This window comes from Puntigrus tetrazona, chromosome 8 (genome assembly GCF_018831695.1).
Source record: "Puntigrus tetrazona isolate hp1 chromosome 8, ASM1883169v1, whole genome shotgun sequence".
Classification (NCBI taxonomy): Eukaryota; Metazoa; Chordata; class Actinopteri; order Cypriniformes; family Cyprinidae; genus Puntigrus; species Puntigrus tetrazona.
The window spans coordinates 14534699-14554772 of NC_056706.1; the positions used below are offsets into that span (position 1 = coordinate 14534699).

General features: G+C 37.3%; 1 protein-coding gene across 2 annotated transcripts in view; it reads left to right on the forward strand.

Annotated features, from left to right (window-relative positions):
• The window catches only part of si:dkey-91m11.5 (PH_BCR_vertebrate and RhoGAP_Bcr domain-containing protein), a 38619-nt gene that overhangs the window by 5083 nt on the left and 13462 nt on the right, over positions 1 to 20074 (forward strand). For both annotated transcript variants that reach the window (XM_043247933.1, XM_043247935.1), the window contains exons 2-8: positions 13639 to 13823; positions 14360 to 14464; positions 14612 to 14797; positions 18991 to 19098; positions 19196 to 19256; positions 19327 to 19379; positions 19554 to 19694. In XM_043247933.1, coding sequence (XP_043103868.1) covers positions 13639 to 13823; positions 14360 to 14464; positions 14612 to 14797; positions 18991 to 19098; positions 19196 to 19256; positions 19327 to 19379; positions 19554 to 19694 — 839 coding nt within the window. The remainder of the gene's footprint in view (positions 1 to 13638; positions 13824 to 14359; positions 14465 to 14611; positions 14798 to 18990; positions 19099 to 19195; positions 19257 to 19326; positions 19380 to 19553; positions 19695 to 20074) is intronic.

The window sequence follows — 20074 nt, forward strand, 5'->3', positions numbered from 1 at the left end:
ACATTCTCAGTCACGCTCACCTGCTGCCCCTCCCTCGTGTAAACATCAGCGAGCACAGAGGCCACGTGCGTTTGCCAAACAAGCACATGCCGTGCCACAGTCAGCGGTAACTGCCCGGATATGTCAGAAAATCCTCAAGGCAGCGTTTTAATATGAGTGTACTATAAAATGAATCATACTTATATAAGCGTCATACAATGTCTATACTCCCGAAAATGACCATAGAGCATTTCTCAAGAAGGAAAACGTTTAGTGGAAATCTCTTGAGGTAACACCCGCAATAAAAATATTTCCTCAGACCTCTTCTGTGGTAAAACGGTTATTTTTCACTCGTGTTTCAGAATCCACTTCATTCACAGGGGTGAAAATGCGATTGCTGTCGTGATCGATCACAAGTGTTGCTTGAAATGGATTGAGGTTGACTTTGTGGGCATTATGCTGACAGAACCACTCAGCGAAGGAGATCGGGTGGTTCTTATAGTTTTACCGTTGCCATTTTTCTTGGGAAGCAAAGTTGGCAGATTTCTCTTCCGTCAACTGGGTGTTAAAAGTCACCTCTTAGGTCTGCCCTGGCAGACAACCTAATCCTGGCTGTGTTATTAAAATAAACAGTCCTTTGTTAAAGTCCTCGTAGACTCTTGAGTTCACTCTGCATGCTGGCTTGAGCTAAAAAAAAATCTGGCTAGAAGATACAGGTTTTTTCAGCCTTGTGGGTTCTGCATGGCAGGGTTGTGTAAAATTCAGGATTAAAGAATTGGCTACCTTTCAGTTTCTGAGAATCTGAATTTGACTCAGTTTCTGAATTTCAGTCTATCTATCTATCTATCTATCTATCTATCTATCTATCTATCTATCTATCTATCTATCTATCTATCTATCTATCTATCTATCTATAGACAGACAGATAGATAATGTTTCTTTCAGTAGTTAACTCTGTTCCTTGTTCTTCCATTCTGGCTCTTTCTTTCTTTTGTTTGCTCTGTCCTTCAACCACTACATCTGAATTTCTTAAAATTTTACTTTTTTATCATTTCCGATGTCACCTCAAAAAAACATTGTTACCTCAAATTCAGAATTTCAGTGGAAATTAAGAAGACCTGCTGAATTAAATTCTGAATGGCACGCAGCCCTGCTGCACGAAAATCCTTTTAGCTGGTAATGCACTTTATCTTTAGTTTAACGCTATTATAAAATTCTTTAAAATTATTTCGAGGCTTTGCGAAGAGAATCTGTGGCTCACATTCAGTAAGGCTTTGGAAATAGCGAGAGAGGTATTTGCTGGCTCTTATCCTTCTTGTTGTTTTTCCGTTTTATCATCTGCCAGAGCCCATAAATCCACCAAAAGCCTCAACATCAGAAATACCGCTCGTACAACATCAAACGTGCACCATGTGCGCATAAAGCCTGACAGCAGTAGCAACCGCTGCATGTAATTTGCTTCTTTTCAAACAGTCTACTTATGTGGTCTGTTAAACTGTAATTTTGCACTACCAGTGCCCTAAGACACACTAACTGGCCCTTTTCTGTGTGTGACTGTTTGTGTGTCACCTGTTGTCCTGAGGTCGGCCTGTGTAAATGGGGGCAGGGCTGAGGCCAGGCTGGCGTGGGTCCAGCTGGCACGGGTCTCAGAGAGCCCTGCACCACCATCACCAGCTGCAGGGGAAAGAGCACATCTTTCTCACTGTCAATTAATGGGAGGAGCTTCCCACTCTACTGTTGTTTTTTTATGAAGCACAGATGTAAAGCCATATTTAGGAAGAAAACAGTCACAACACATCTAAAACCATGGGGCTGCTTTCTAAGAATTAGTTTTATATTTGGGCATTAATACCACATGGAATGATTTGACAAGGTCCGCTTTCCTGTATTAAAACAGAATGTTTAAAAAAGGGCTGTCCTTTTTTATGGAGTGTCGACCTTTAATGTGGTATGTTTGTTAAAAGGACATTTTGACAGTTCTTTGAAAGAGGAACACCTGCAAAAGGAAAACCCAACAACTGCCTCAACAAACAGCTATGACTGACACAAGTCTGAAAATTGCTGTTGCTGTGCCACCGAAACAGCCTCTTCCTTTTCACACACTGTGTTTGCTTATGTCACAAAGGCAGAATAGTCTCTTGATTACAGAGGACGATGTCAATGATGGAAAGAGTTTCAATGGGGCCCTGTTGGCAAGAGTAAACAGCATCATCATGAAACTATTTCAGTGGTGTTGTTACTTCAAATCTGAAGAACTGGCTTTTCTGGGTTTGAAATCTGTGTTTTTTTGGCTTCCTGTGGATTCTGTTGGCGTTTTAATGGTTTTAATGTCATAATCTGGGTCTTTTAGATGAAACCGGATATTCAACATGAAAACGTTCTAAAGTACAGTCAGTCAGTACAGTTTTTGTAAAATAATTAATACTTTTGTTTTGCCAGGGCACATTAAATTAATCAAACGTGACAGTAGAGCTATTTATAAAATTGCAGTTCTGAACTTCCTGTTCATCAAAGCGCCAAAGTAGCACAACTGTTCTCAACATTTATAATAATTTAAAATGCTGATCACACTTTATATTAGATAGCCTTACCTACTATGTACTTACATCAACAAATAATTACAATCTACTTACTGTGATCGAATTGTATTGCAAAACACTTTTGCTGCTATTGAGGTGGGATGATGGTAAAATTGTATGAACACAATAAGTGCATTATATCAAATGATTAATATATATGCAAGTACATAGTAATTAAGGCCAGCTAGTATGAAGTGGGACCAAAATGTTTCTTTATCACCAAATCAGTGTCTCTGAATGCTTTTTGGTGCAGATGACTGAAGACTGAAGTAATTCTGCTGAAAATGTAGCCTTTTCAGTACAGGAATAAATTACATTTTAAAATATATTAAAATACAAAACAGCTATTTTGAATATTTTTTGAATATTTAATTGTACAATTGTACAAAATTGTAAAAAAATTAATTAAATATACGCAGCCCTTAATAAATAATAACAAATGCACACTTGAGAGACTTCTTTAATCAGCATTACAAAAAATCTCCAAATCTTTGCATATTTAGTCTCATATTATTTTTACTTTTGTGTTTGCATATGTGATCTTTTATGTTAAAGTACGAGAAATGAGAATGCATAATTAATTATCACCCAATAGCTAATAAGTTTGATATATTGTACTGTACATCAATTTTCTTAACTATGTAGTTTCCCAATCCTGCATTTATTTCCTTATTCATTATATTTAGCACAGTGACTGAATCAGGCAGTTCTGTGTTTCCCCTGAGGTCTTCAGCACAGTGCAGTCTTCTTAATTTAACGTGCTGTACATTTATGTGGCTCTCGTCTTACTCAGTCATGTCCCCTCCTGTCCTAATTCTGCACCAGTCCCTCTCATCTGCTGCAGGACCACCCCCTCTCCTACATTTCCCCCCAGCAGCGTAACCTATCCGACCTAATTTTCTTTGTCTTTCTGTTCTGTCGGTCCCCCGTGATTCACAGTAACATCATAACCCTCGGTTGCCTCCCTGTACTACTGCGTTTTTTTTGTCCTTTTGCCTCTCATTAGATTACTGATTGATGTTAACCTATAAAGTTGATATGCAACTGTTTTAAAGATTGTAAATTATAAGCATGAATTCATCAAATATCAATTAGCAAATCAACAGTTTTCAAAATCGGTTTTACACAATTTATTGCATGCGTTCATGACATCTGATAACATTGTTTTTTAAATAATGTTAATAATTTGTATGCAAAAACCTAAAAAAAACAAAAATAAAAAACATATGAACTCAATGTTACACTGACAATATCAGTCTGTAAAAATCTAAAGTTGAACTTTCCACTGTTATTTGCCCTGATCCCTCTCTGGGGCTTACCCAGCTTCCCTGGTGGGACTGAAAGGGCCTTCTGTGCTCCTTGCCTAAAGTGTTTATGGAATTTCTCAGCTGCTTGAGAAGTGTAGTAAATACACGGCTAATGAAATGTAAAGTGGCCCACAAGCACTGACCCTTGGGGGCTGTTGCACAGTCATGTGTGTGGAAAGTGGTTGTTGTAAAGTGCAGCCTGGAGGTCAGATACATCACCTATAAAATTTAGAATATTCCCTTCTGGAATTATGGTAAAAGTTTCTTATGTTTTTGCTAGACATGTGATATACTGCCTTTAGTGGTTACTGCTTATGCCCTCTGCTCTGTGTGTGTACTATGGAAAAAAAAATCACCATCATGAAACATTTAGGAGCCAAACTACTTTTTAGATGACAAATGATAGTAGACTCAAAGCTAGTTGTTCAGCAACTCTTCACTTCACTGAGTATAAGGTTTCATATTTATATTTTAACAATGGTGAACAGTGATGAATGATGTTTTAGTATACACACAGACTGACAGATATACACTTTAATATACACTTTTTTTCTAGATGTATTTGGCTCCAATTTGATGTTTTATATGTGCCTAATCAATATCAGTCTCTTTAGAATATTTAGAATAGAATATTTTTGATTGTTTAGTAAGACATGGTAAAAACATTGTAAAAATTTCCCATTACAGCGTGTTGAAACCTTACAGTTGCACACTTTGTTTAATAATAACCATTACTATTTTGGAAAATATCTAGTAATATAGTTTTTTTTTTAACTATTAATATAAGTCCTACTAAGCAAATATAAATATCACAATAAAAGCATATTAACAGTTTGAATAAGAAAACAATTCTCAGTTTACTAAAGGAGTCAGCTGGAAACTCAGTATTGCCTCTAAGCCTGAATCAACTGGTCAACTGATATGTGTTTTTCAGGGCCGATGCTGATACCAATTATTACAGATCAAGTAATCCGATAACCGATACTTTGAAGAGGTATATTATGTCTGGTGTAAAAATTAATATAAATAAAAATAAAAATAACCAGCTCTTACTGAAGCATTCTTTAAATGCTTTAAATTATTTTATCAGCAAATCGATGTTGAAAATGACTGATACCAATAACTATAAAAAATGCTTAGTATCAGCGCCGATAATCGGCCATGCTGATAATCAGTTGACCCCTAGTCTGAATCAATCATAAATTTCATGAATATTTTTTGCTGACTCAATAAGAGTCATTTTCCAGTTTATATTTCCAGTTTTTTCTTGCAGCTTAGACGTTGTGTTAAGGAAAATGTATTTTTATTTATTGTCACACATTTTTTCTTATATTAGATCATTTAAGTTACATTTTAGGGGCCCTGATATGTGGCTGTGTTTGCAGTGTTACTAAAGTCCAGACTTGGACATTTAAAAAAGCTTTGATGTACCCTGTTCTCACTCAGATCTATTTAAGCATTTTTAATGAGTATGTTAGGTAGTCCCACCCTGATTCTCATTAGCCCTTCTCAACCTATCTGATAAATAAAGAGAATTTAATGACTCTGGTGTGGTCACATTCATCCTCCTCCATAATGAAGGCAGCCGATGGGCGATGGAAGTGTTTTGGTGAAGCATGAGGGAACTGGCCATCAGCCAAACCAGCAGGCGGTGTGCGGTTAAACACATGCACTCCTCAGGTCCAGCGGTAGTGCCACCCTGCCACCCTTTCCCAGGCCCTGGGTTTATATTTTGATTCAAGATGGGATTTGCTTATAAAGTCCATTTGGGAACTCCAAACAATTAAGTAAATTTGGCCAGTACTCTATCTCTTTCCACAGTGCGAAATAAGCAGAAACGTTTCACTGCTGATTTATTGAAGGCTTAAGCTTTTGAATACCGCAGAGTCTTTTGCTGCCATGCCAACGGCTGGTTTAATGGTCTTACCAATGCTTAATTGCTTAGATGGTCGGTTTAGATATTAAAATGTCGGTCAGACTAATTGTTTTCATCTATTGTTGATGACGTTATTGCACTGGAAAGCGTTTTAGAGTAACCATAAGATCTGTTGTAGAGCCAGGCTGTGTTTGATAGGACTGTTTGCTTTTTCATCAGAAGGACAGAAAGATCTTTATTAATAGTGTCGCAGAAAACCATTGCTATTTTAATTTCTCATGAATATGAGGACCAGCTATGCTTTTCCACTCCCTAAATTGTCTCAAGCCAGACGTTAGGGTGACACAGAATTACTAATAGCATTTTATGCTAGGAAAAAGCGAAACGTTTTGGTCATTGTCCTGTCTTGATACTATATACAGTACGTAAGGCATCCCATTTATCGACCAGCTGCTATTTTTCTTCCAGAATAAATCTAAGCAAATCTTGTATTGACTCCTTAACTGGCTGTGCTAAGTGAATTGACTTTGACGGAGGCTATTTTTTAGTTGCCTCTTGTAGCCATGCAAATGTGTCTGCGTGACTTTCTGGTAAAATCCATTTCCACTCTCACCCGCATGACCGACCACCTCCCCGGTGACCGTGCTGTCAAGAGCTCCATTGATTTACTGAAGAAGCAAATCCTTTTAACACCACGGCACTTTTCTCCATACTCTCAGAGGCCTCTCCTGAAATCGATGTGTGTGGAGTGAAGGCCAGTGGCCCCATCGTTAACCCGGTCCCGATCAGGTGCTGGATTTAGGTGTCACTCACTTCATCTGTTGTCCCAGCAGGAGACAAGGAACACATATTCGGATATTTTAAAGCCCAAGTTTGTATTAAAGTGTTTGGCAGCATGATGAGGCTTGTTTGTCGTAATGGTTTCATCAAAATGAGTTCAGGACATTCAACATGACAACTGGGAGTAGCAATGTTTACGTGGTTTGATTTAATTCATCAGATAGATAGATAGATAGATAGATAGATAGATAGATAGATAATAAAAGAACAAAAGACTGAAGGATTGAGAGAATAAAAGGATAGGTTAAAAGAACAATTAACACTGCAAACAATTAGACATGAATGAATGAAAAAGCGAGCAAAAGAATTATAGATTGAACTATAAAACTAAAACATGAAGGGGATAATAAAATGAAAGAATAGAGTGAGTGAGAGTGAAAGAACAAAGCATAGAAAGAACAAAGGATAGAAAGATACATTGTTTTGATGTCAAAAATAGAAAAATGACTAGAAAATTTCTAAATTGTTTTCATGTTTTATGAGCTGATTTTCGTTAGTTCCCTATTGTTGTACAATTACTGAAAACACTTTTCTGAAAGGTAATTTTAGACTTTGTTTACAAAACGTTTCCCATCATCCATCTTAGAAATGTACTTATTGTTTTATTCCGGCACTGTGACTGTGCTGCCTTCCACCATTGTCATTCGATTATTACACGAGTTATGAAAACAGCTCTATTGAGCAAGTCCAGACTGTTAGTCTGAGTCAGTGAGTGAAGTGTGGAGATGTTTACAATTCCAGCTTACAAAGAAAGACACGAAGGGGGCTGTTCCCACAGACCTGTCATCATGGAATCTACCCTACTGCGTGTTTATTACAGACTGAGCGCACCAAATAAATGCATTCTGTCCTCCCACGTTTACCTGGCACTGCTTTTAGCTTTTTTTATATCGTAATGTGAAGAATGATTATTGAGAGTGTCCAGGAATGTGGACGTCATATTAAAACGAATAGGCTTTAATCAATCATACATGCCTTGTGAAATATATTAAGAAATACCCGTTTCTGTCACCGGCTATGTTCCCATAGCCTTGGTATTATGCCCTTTTTGAAGTTTCGCGTCAGAAACTAGTGATAGAAATACGAATTTTAAGAATAATGGGAGATGGAAATGCATTTTGTGAATAAATTCCTCCTAGAGCATCAAAAAAAGTAATGTGACTTTGCGCTATAGGATGGCAAATCCTGAATTAACCAGCTGACCGATTTTGTTCCACAGCATCTGAAATGTTACTATGGTCATTTGGAAATGAGCAAAGGCTGTCATTAATGTATTTCTGTTTCATTGTTACACGACTGGTTTCCCAAACAGCAGACATCCACCTCCAAAAGCAATAACCACATTCAGTGTGTTTTGTCTGCTTGTTCAGTGCAAGTAATTTATTAGATAGAAAAATTATTATATTCAGTAGCCTCTCCTACTTTTTTTAATGATGTATAGTGCAAGATAATCAGGAAGTGACGAGTTTGCTCTCTTTGACTCGTTGAATGGAAACGATGCTTGTCCTCAAATGTTTATTTCTAAACAATATTTCACTAAAGTTAAATTCGCAACTTTGGATGACTATATTCTCACTTTTGATTTTTGTGTTTTTAGAGGGGAAGCTCGACATATCAAATGAAAGATGAAGAAAAGTTACCTGATCTGGAATTACTGAAGTTCAAGTAAATGTCACTAAATACTGTCGGTTCAAATAGGTAATGATGAACCCCCCGAGCTTAGAGAAGTTTGCCTTCTGTTGATTTCAGATACGCTGCTACTTTTAATTGGTGATCGCTTTTGGTTTTTAGGGGAACTTATTTTTTGCTGTTTCAAATTCACGACCAACTTGGGAAGAAGAAGAGTTTTACACTGAAGTGACGTTGATATTTAACCTGCTTCCTCTGTGTAAATATGCTTGTTCCTTTTCTATTATTAGTTTTGCAGGATGCCAAAGTCTTTTTTCGACTTCGCGCACTCAAGAAAAATGTCCAAAACTAAATGGACACTTGAAAAAAGCCGCGTCAAAAGCTTATCTGTGATGTTGCTTTGGTGTTGATGTGACGCTGTGGATGGTGTGTCACAAACAGGAAGTCGCTTTATCCAAAATAGTAACAGTTGAATGGTTGTCAGTGCACTGAAGAGCTTTTTCCTGCCGGCTATATTTACATCGTCTCCCTTCTGTGGGGAAAACGGTCCACCAGTTTGTCTTTGAGGTGTTACGGAAACTTGAGACACAATAACCACATGCTCCAGATGAAACAAATGATACACACATAGTCCACATCCTTTGTTTCACGAGTTGGATTTACATGTAAACCTGCCAAAAATGATATTTTCACACAACAGATATGTCCTGTTGACATACTTCTTCCTCTTAAGGGACCATATGCACACATATAGAGGAATCTGTATTCGTTCACGCTGCTGACATAACTGTGAAATCTTTATCTGTGATAAAAATAGAATTAAAAAAAAAATTACATTAAGATGTGTCCTGCTTTATAAATGCTTAAGTGTTCGGAGCACAGTTGATTTAAATTTAATTGTGTGATAAATATAAAAGCAGGGCACTGTTTGTTTTTGCCTTTTAAATAACAGAACAGATTAAAAAAGAAGTTACACAAGCTAATGAGCGTACTGTTTGAATTAGAAGCATATGTGGTAGAATATTTGGAAATATATAATAAATATATAATTTATAACCTGTGTATATGTATATTTATGTGAATGATTATCTATTATGTGAATAATAGTGTGTGTGTGGGCGTGCTTATAATTATAGTTTTATTTCTTATTTTGTTGTTTATTTGCATTTCATTACATGATTGTACGGGACCTGCACCGCAGGAACCTCTTCACTATAGAATTTTCAGATCGTCTAATGCAGCCTTGGATAAACTTTGATCCTCGAGTTAGAGAAGATAGTTATGAGCAGCTGGTTATGTTAGAGTAGATAAGTGAATCTGATCCTGAGATGGATTGTTCCTGGCCGTACACATCTGGCGCTCTCCGCTCCCTTCGGGATCATATTCAAACACACGGATTAAGATGATCTGTGTGTGTGTGTGGTTTGTGACTGTGTGTGTGTGTGCACATATCGGTGCAAGGAAAAAGACTAAGAGTGGGGCGACTTTTTTTTTGGTATTATCGCAGGATAGAAATGCTGATATTGCGTCATGACAGTTTAATCTGCCTCGTGTTGAACTGTGTGATGCATTTGCGTCCTCTGCCAGCAGACACTGAACCATCTGCACTCGGTTGCCCTGTTCATTTTTAACCAGAGGACTGTGATTTAAAGTTCAGGAGTCTTTGCATCTTCGCCTTTCCATTTGTGGATTTAAATAGCGTTATATAATAGCTTTGAGTCCGTCATTTCAAACATAAATTCTCAATAATTAATGTTTCCTTCCAAGGAAAAGAGGGTCGTTTTTACAACTTTGTTCCACCGAAGGCTTTCCTAAGACTTCCTGGTAGTGTCTGTTTGACAGTGTGACGTGAGAACTGCTGTGGATGGGCAAGTGTAGACATGAAAATGCTCCAAGGAATTCTTCACTTTCTAAGTCTTTGTCCGCTGAACTTTGAAAAGTTGGTTTAGGATTAATTAATTGTTATCTATCTATCTATCTATCTATCTATCTAATTTAGCTGTCTGTCTAGCTATCTAGCTTGCTAGCTATCTGTGTGAATATTTGAGTGCATGTTTATTTTTGTTGTAAAGATGACCTTGCTTCAAACGTGTGTTTCCTTTGGAAAGTTGAGTGTCGTGGTCAGACATCCCTGCACACTTCCTCAATAGCTGATTCACGGTCACTGTGACCAGTGAGTCTGTTTCACACACACCGATTCCATCGGATGATTGGCGTTTCGGACACCAATTTTAACCAATTTTGTTTTTTTGTGGACTACACGTAGCAGATTACATTTTATTTTGTGCAAAAACATGTAAGGAAAAATAAACATTAATGGATCATATAATATTTGTCCTTTACTGCGGTATTGTTCATGTGTTTGGGGTCTGTAAGATTTTGTTACTGCCGTTTTGGATCGATTTAATGCATACTTGCTACATTTCCTTCGAAAACCTTTGAGCGGTAGCGTATTTGCGCACACACGAGAAACAACATTAGGGTGATTTTATGGATGCGCTCATATGAAACACATCTACTTCCACAGTCTATGTGGCCTTGGTGTTAGCCACAGGAATTGTTTTGCTTATAAGCTCAATTTTAGTGTCTAATCACAATGTAACACACGTTGCCCTTTGGCATGGCTCTTCCTTCTACATTGGGACAGCAGAGACCACTTTCTCTCACTCTTTTGGGATCTCTCTGTAATCCGTTGCCTCTTTTCTCCTGCTCTCTATTTGTTCAGGCTCTGTCTATTATTCTGTCTTTTTAAGCAGGCTACATGCCAGGCCACTCAGCAGGGCTGCCTCCATGTTTCCGGAGTCCTCTCTTTCCTGTTTCTCTCACAGTGAGGTGATTTAACTCCTATTTGCTCCCATCTTTATCCTCTCTTCATGTCATCCCATGTAAGCCTGTTGACTGCTGAATGAACCAAAACGCAAGACACTTCCTGCTGTTTATCACCAAGGCAACAAACTCTCAACCCTTCAAAGTCTTTTGGACTTGTCTTTTATGTAAATCACATTGTTTGTGTGTAAGTGGTTGGTTTTGTTGGATGGATATGAGTGCACCGACCTGTCCTGTAGGTTTGAGGGAGCATACACTAGGTAGTGTGAAATTCAAAGCCTAATCTTCTCCTTATCAGCTGTACGCAACATTGGCAGTTAAAACAGTATTTTTTTACATTAACAATTGTTTAAAATAAACAGTGCTGAAGATGTAGAGGAAAATTAAATGTTTAAGTTTAAGATTTGTTATTTTTATAGTAAGAATTATATAAGCACTCATGATTCATTTATAATAATCACTTTTTATTTTGAATATATAAATGAATGTATTTTAAATATGATTAATGCATTTTTAACAATTCGGTGTCAATGTACATAATAAGTAAAATAAGTTAACATTAAGAAACTGCATAATCAGCATTGTCTACTATTAAATGCTGTGAAAGTTATTCACTGTTAGTTCATAATTATTGAGCCTTATTTTAATGTTGCTACCAACTTAATTATTAGTATGATATAACATGCTATTAATGATACCGTTGACAAGTGCCCTTTTATTAAAAGCTAACTTTATGATGAAAAGCTATTGTTTTGCAGTGGTAACGAAATCGGTAATGAAATTTCACTGGTATTGCTTGTATTACTGAGATTTTTGTATCTTAAGTAACTTTAGTTTAAATGCGCTGTGTACAGAACAAGAGCTGTGAGGGATCAATGAGTGGATTTCATTATTGATGATCAAGCCCCTGTGTGTGTGTGTGTACGTGCGTATGTGCGTGCACGAACGTGTTTTGTGTACATCTAGATAGCCTTTTGACTGTAGCATCAGACTTCTTAGCTGAGCCGATCAGCACAGCAGATAAGACGGACACATAGTCGATACGTTTGCGTCTGGATGTCTCACGGGTGCTGAGCTGTTCACAGACTGCAGGAAATGAATGACTGTTTTTAGACAACTCGCTCTACAAATACAGACAGAGTGATAACTCACAATAGTCAAGATAGTCTATGAAGATTCATCATGTCTCAAGTCACTGCAGTCTGTGAATCACAGCTGATGTGAATGATAACCATTGTGTGTGTGTGTGTGCGTGTGTGCGCGTGTGTGTGTGTGTGTGTGTGTGTGTGTGTGTGTGTGTGTGTACATGTGTGTGTGTGTGTGTGTGTGTACATGTGTGTGCACTGTATATTCACTAAACCTAATATTTTGGGGTGAGCTGTTCCTTTAAACACAGTTGATTTGTATATTTAGGCTGTATGAAGTGCATTTGACTTCAGCTCAGCAGCTGCTCCTCATTTTAAATCTGAACATGCTCAGTATATTAAAATGGCATCACTAATGCAGCTATTCATCCATGTAGCCCTTAATCCTCATCAATGGTAATTAAAACAAGAACAATGGTGTTGAATTATTCATTGCTATTTGAGTGATTAAGAGGTTTTAGTTTCCGCTCAATGGGGTCTTGTCAAGTCTTCTCCTAAATGGACTGCTTTGACTTCAGTTTCGCATTTCCACCAATGTCTGCCGTGATTCTAATTTTCATATCCTCTTTTCGCTGGCAGTAAAGGAGGGCCTCCGTCACGACTTCAGTTGTCTAGTCTCTCATTGTTCATTTGTTGTGTCAGGTTTGAGAAATACAAAGAACTGACTCGACTTCCCACTCTTAAAGTCCTCATGGTTAGTATCAGTGATATTCCCTGGAGGTGTGGAACAAATACTTAGTCTGTCACGGCAGCAAGCGGATTATATGAAGAAAACATTGGCGCAAGTTTAGGGAAAAACTCCTCTCTTGTTCCCAGAGTCCTCTTAAACAAAGAAACTTATTTCAGCTTTACATATTACATCAAACTCTTTATTGTACATGCAGTTTTGTAAGTAAAACATCAAATCTGTCTTCATATTGTCAAAGGAAAAATTACAATTCAGTCGCTGCATTTTACTACACACATTTTTAATAATTCAGTTGCGGCGTCATGCATTAATCATGAACAGGAGGCTTAATTGAGGCTGTGATTTAGAGAGATGGTAGATAATGTTTCCAAGAATAAATTCGAAATGGGTGATGAATTCCTAACGGCTTTGGTTGTCTTCGCTTGGCAGACTTTATCTGTTGCTTTCAATTATACGTCAAGGGGGAAAAAAACTCAGTCTTTTTGGCTAAGGTTCCGGTCCTCTGTGTGGATTGCATTAGGAGATAAGAGATGTATGAGACACTCTCTGGTAAAGGACATATCGATTGTTTCAAGCACTTAAAATTAAGATGGAAAGCTTGACCCATCTTTGGTTGTTTGCTAGCAGTTGGCGATAAATTATGTACTGTAATTTTATTGTGTAATTATATGTAGTACATACATTTAAAATGACTGATATGATTTAAAAGTAAACAAAATCACGTTACGCTTGTTAGTCAACCTAACCTCTGTCTTCTCTTCATTTGCAGACATCCCATTTAGCGGGACCGCGCCTCCATCGTACGTTTATGACGGCGATCGAGGTGAAGACCAGCGTATGCAGCCTGATGTTGTGTCTTACATGGATGACTCCCTCTCCTCTCCTCGTTTTCACCCTAAGGGTCGAAGTATTAGAGAGCCCCCTTCCTCGGGGTCCCTGGAATCCACTAAATCAGTAAGCGACATTAAGATACAGAGAACTTGTTTTAACCTTCATAGAAGTCAGCTTTTACCTACCTGGTCTCATGGCATAAACGTACCTCGGTGCACTTTTTAGCGAGACACAAAATACGTACCAACGAGTACATATACATATCTATGCCACAATACGTACCTACATCAACATGATAAAAATGTGCCAGGGTTCACATATTGAACCTGTGTTTTGGCACCACTCAGTGAAACTGCAGCGAAATGTGCCAAGCGTTTTTGTCATTAAATATATCATATTTTGTAAGATAATTATTGTTATAGATGCTTAACGTATTGTTTCCATATAGCTTATTGGTCCATATTAGAGGTTTACCCATATTGGTTGATATTGAAAATGTAATTATATTTGCACATTTAAAAACACACAGAGCTCTGAAAATCTGGGATAGGATTTAGGTTTTATGAGGATTACTCAACTGTAGACAGGAATATGTGTTTTTGGCTGAACCCTTTATGTGTTTGTGTAACTGTCACTTTCTTCATCGTGGATATTCCCAGTCGGAGTTGGATGTCGAAAAAGGGTTGGAGATGAGGAAATGGGTCTTATCAGGGATCCTGGCCAGTGAGGAGGCCTATCTGAGCCACTTGGAGGCGCTCTTGCTGGTGAGTCTTCAGGCTTTGCTGCACGAATGCTCACGAAAAGGGGGTCAAAGATCGCCATTATAGTGGTGCTGAGCTTTGCACATTGTACTCCACCCAGGTGGTTACAAATGAGACCCCGTTTTGACCTCCTGTTTTTTTTAATCTTAGCCCATGAAGCCCCTGAAAGCTGCTGCCACCACCTCCCAGCCTATGTTAACCCTCCAGCAGATAGAAACCATTTTCTTCAAAGTGCCTGAGCTCCACGAGATCCACAAAGACTTTTATGATGGCCTATTACCCAGAGTGCAACAGTGGAGCCACCATCAATGTGTGGGTGACCTCTTCCAGAAACTGGTGAGCAGTGTTTCACAATATTATATAAATATATAACAGACCATTTGCTATTCATTTTTAACCTTTTGGATTGCATAAAAATCAAATTAGCCTTTAATTTTTCGATTAATTAGGTCCTTTGATTATGTAAAAATTTGTCATTTCATATAGCTGTTTATTGATATTAAAATTCGAACTGATTGCGATTAAGCCAATAATTATTTTCGTGTTATGACTGATAACCAAAAAACATTCCTGAAGTATTTTGTAATATTTTAACGCTAACAATCATCACAACAATATAATATAATGAAAAAGAGAAATTCATGAATATTCATCATATTTACTGAAGTTTATATGTAAACAAATATTAGTGTTATTTACACATAAGAAAAATTTTGGGTATTCTAATTAGACTTTTGCATTAATTTACTGAGTTTCCAGCGGAAAAAAGTATTTAATGATATACTCACTCTTATACTTCACGTAATAATATAATAATCACTGCTTAAGCGCTAGTGTTAATGTTACTTATTATAACAACTGTATTGTGCTGTCACTTGATGCCACATGCACGCGTCTAATTTGGGTAATCCATACATGATGTTTCTGTCAGACCACCCGAGAGTGATGTTTTTTGAAATGGTTTAGAAATGCAGTCATCATCAAAGCATGTCTCTCTGGTCCTCCCTAAGGAGAATTTCCTTTGATAACTGGTTTAGTGAGAAACAGCCACATCATTCCACTCGGCACAATTAGCTGTGGAAACTGAAACTATACCCCCATCTTTGTAGACGCCCGCAGGACTTGACGCTCACGCAGATGAAAGCTTTTCAGAACCACATGACTGCATGTAAAGCAGCTAGGGGTCTTGCTCTTAGATCGGTGGGGCTGTGGTCAGAAATGCTGTGCTAGGGCGTCGTGGCCAGCTGCACACATTACAGTACATGACAAACATCACTTTTTATTATGATATTGATTGTTATTTAAGTTGCATGGTTTGCCTTTTCAAGATTTTCTCTTGTTATCTATAAATTGTGAATATTTCTTGTATTTTACAACCTTATACAGTAAGATTTTGTTAAAAAAAATATTATATTTTTGAGTTAGTAAGGATGCTCTAAATTGATCAAAAATGACAGTAAAGACATTGATAATGTAATTCAAATAAATAGCCAAGGAATGTTCTTTTGAGCCTTCTGATGAACTTCACATCTCTTCTCAACTTCCCATCTGATGATTTTTGAAAGATCATGTGCCTTTGAAGACTGGAATAATTGCATCTTAAAAATCCAGCGTACAATCACAGAAATAAATTAATTATTATTAAATTATTTAAATAAAATACGGCTCTATTGAATCGTAATATTAAACAATATTACTTCATCTATTGTATGAAAGTGAAATATTTACATACATTTTACTTTATTTTGTGCTTTTTAGCTATTATACAAGAAAACATATTAAAACCAGCAGAAGATGAAATTGTTGTTGATCTGATCCAGTCATAAACTGATGTTTTTTCATGTTTAAAATGGGATCCACAATCAGTGATTGTTTGATATAAATATATTTTTTGAGGTTGATTAAGTGTGGCGTGAGGCTATATTCATTCATTGTTTATTTGGATTGTTAATCCCACAGAGATTATATTGTTAATTGCAAATACCTGTGATTATTTGAGGCATTATCGATGTGTAGAGCTGAGCAGTTTTGTAGGTTATTTCTTTATCTTCGTTTAGATGTGTTCGCCTAGAAATATTTTAATATTTTTTATATTTTAATATAAAGAACATGCCATGTCTCTTACATTGGGAATGTGTGTTTGTGCAGTGTGCAGTGACATAGTTCTCTACCAGGGTGTGTGTGTTTTTCGCAGAGAGGGGTAAATAAACAGGAAATCCCACAGGGAGACAGGGTTTTCAGTGGACAGTGAGTCCAGTGTCTACTTTTGTTTCCCAGAAAGCATGATGTCATTCATAGAGCAGGGGTGCATGTGTCTGCCCGGGAAACCCACCCTCTGCTGGGCATTCCCTTGCCCTCTTCCTCTCCTTGCAGCAGGCAGTTTAGATGTTGGTGTAGTGGTAAAGGATTCGTCAGACTGATTCAAACTTTTTGAAGAAGCTATGAATAAAAAAAGTCATTTTTTCGTGAGTCAGGATACACACAGGTCATATTTTTGACTATTAAAATGAACCTCGTAAATCAAAAAACAGTCAAAAAAAAGTTGTAATCTTTGATTCATTTACTGTAAATGAACTGGTTCATAAGAGTCATTTGTTTTTGAATCAGAATACAGTGGTCATGCAATACATTTTTTATTCACTAAAATGAATCAGTTGAAATGAATCAGAATCACTTTTTTTTTTACATCATTACATCTCGGTCAAAAGATTTTTCCTTACAGTATTTTCTATTTTATTACTTTCAGCTTACATTCACAACTCAACATATAGCTGTAGATGAAGCTAAAGATGTGTGCTCCTCAGAACCCTTCACTAGAGCAGACTCTTTAGAAAGCAGTTCTTTTCATTTTAATGGTTCTTTTCACTCTTTTAATGAGTTTTCATTTTTTCAGTGAGCGGAGTTAACAGTAATCCGTCTTTTTTCTGATCTCGGGGTAATGATGCTCATATTCTGGATCGCTCACAAGTTTCCCCAGTTGCAGTATAATGGCTTTGTTGAAGGAAGTGCTTAACCTCTCTGTCTCATGACAAGCCCCATCACAAGTCCTTCTCTTATTTACCCCGGTGTTGGCAGCACTCGAGATGTTGCCATGGAGAATGCTTGTTATCTGTGCCCATTTCACAGTTGTTGTCTTTTGAATGGTGTTTTTTCTTCATGACACAAATGCTTATTCACAGCAACATTTTGGCTTCGTTTCACAGAGTCACTTCTTTTTTGTTCCAGTATGCATTCGCCCTCTTAAAATGATCTTTTTAGACACACTCTGGAAAAAAGTTTTATTTGTTTGTTTGTGTGTGTGTGCGTCAAGGTAATTACTAAATGTTCTTTTCATTTTTGATTTGCTTTGATGTTTCTTGATTTTCTTCAAATATCACATTAAACACATGCAAACCTTACAAAAAAAAAAAAAAAGTTGTTATGGAATTAATGTCTCAGCTGTGGGACGGGTGTATATTTTGAAAAGTTTATAACGCACAGTTAATAGTCATGGTTATAATGTCACTATTTGATTATATTATAATAGGATCAAGCACGCAATAATTTATTTTCATTAGGGATTTTGATAGTTTATAGGAATTTATAGGAATAGTTCAAAGAAAAATGAATATCTTCTGAAAATGTACTCACTCATAGGCCGAGACATAGATGTTTCTTCATCAAAACAGATTTGGGGAAATTTAACATTACATCACTTGGTCAACAATGCAGTGAATGGGTGCTGTCAGAATGAGAGTTAAAGCTGCTGATAAAAACTTTACAAAAGTCCACAAGTAATCCACATGACTTCAGCGTATGAGTTAATGTGCTGTCAAGTGAAGAGCTATGTGTCTGTAGAAATAAATCCATAATGTTCAAATGGGTCCATTATGTTGCCTTATATGGAATTATGAAAAATCAGAAAAGCAATATAAACAAATCAAGTGGCGTTTAAAGTGAAATTAGTTTTTAAATAACTATGTTAAAGGATTTTGCTGTGAGAGAACAACAGGAGAAGAACTGAAACTGAAGGTGAATTCTTGCAGGTTTAAAGTCAAAATAAAGATGGATTTCTTTCATACAAGCGCACAGCTTTTCATTTCAATTTGTGTTAATGTTAATTGATGGGCTGGAGTCACGTGTGAATTTTTATGATGTTTTTATCACCTGTTTAAACTGTCATTCTGACGGCACCCGTTCACTCAGAGGATGCCAGTGTTGTATTGCGACATTTCTCCAAATCAGTTTTGATGAAGAAAATCTTGGATGACCTAAAGACGTACATTTTCAGCAAACTATTCTATTAAGATTGATCCATTACGTCTCCGTGATCATTCGGCTGGTAGGCTGTCAGGCTGGTATTTGCTTGTCTTTGAATATCAGAAGCGTGTCAGCCATGCCAAAACAGGCCACAAAAAACTGCCTGCTCTACCTTAGTAAGCAGAATTAAGCCAATGTAACATGCATGAGTAATCCGCCTCTAGCACTGACTTTTATCTTTAAACCACCTTCTCTTTCACTCTCTCCTGTCGTTTTATCTTCCCACACAGGCCAGCCAGCTCGGCGTGTACAGGGCTTTTGTGGACAACTATAAGGTTGCTGTGGAAACAGCCGAAAAGTGTTGTCAAGCCAATTCTCAGTTTGCAGAGATTTCAGAGGTCGGTTTTAAGGGCACTTACATTATACTATCAAAACAAAGCCTGATACCTTTGCCTCCTTTTAAATTGATGTATTTGTTTACCGTTTTACCTTCAGAATCTGAAAGTCAAGAGCGCTAAAGAGGTTAAAGATCAGAATGCCAAGAACTCTCTGGAAAGTAAGTTTTTCCACATTTACTGTCCTTTTACACCACTTAGTATTCTGATCACTCTTTTGCTCGTTCTCAGCTCTGCTGTATAAACCAGTGGATCGAGTCACCCGCAGTACCCTCGTCCTCCATGTGAGTAAAACTGAAAGAACATACACCTAATCATACATTTTTCCTATGTGAGAACATTGAAAGGTTAGTGGCGTAACAGCGCTCATGTTTCGTTTAGAGGAGCTTAAGCGGTGTCGGTTTACACACGCAATAAATGAAATGTTTTACAATATTTGATAAGCGTGTGTGTTTCAGGACCTGTTGAAGCACACCCCGTCCAGTCATCCAGATCATCCCCTCCTGCAGGATGCCCTCCGCATTTCCCAGAACTTCCTCTCCAGCATTAATGAGGAGATCACGCCCCGCCGTCAGTCTATGACAGTGAAGAAAGGAGAGGTCAGTGCTGCCCAGTGAAAGAGCAGACTCTATGACCACGACCTGACTTTTTTTTTTTCTTACAGTCTTCTATGATGATCATGCTTTTATTTTATATGTATTTTATGTTAATTAATAGCAAAACGGCTACAATAATATTTGAACAAAATTGTCTTTCTATACAAAGTCATGTGGTCTCAGTAGCAGGGCAATAAAAAATATATAATAATGAAACAAAACATGATAGTATATGAGGACCCCGGCAGAATGTGTTAGGATCATTAAAGGGATAATTCACCTAAAAATGAAAATCCTGTCCATGTCATTCCAAACCCGTAAGACCTTTGTTCATCTTTGGAATACAAATGAAGATATTTTTGATGGAATCTGGGAGCACCTCG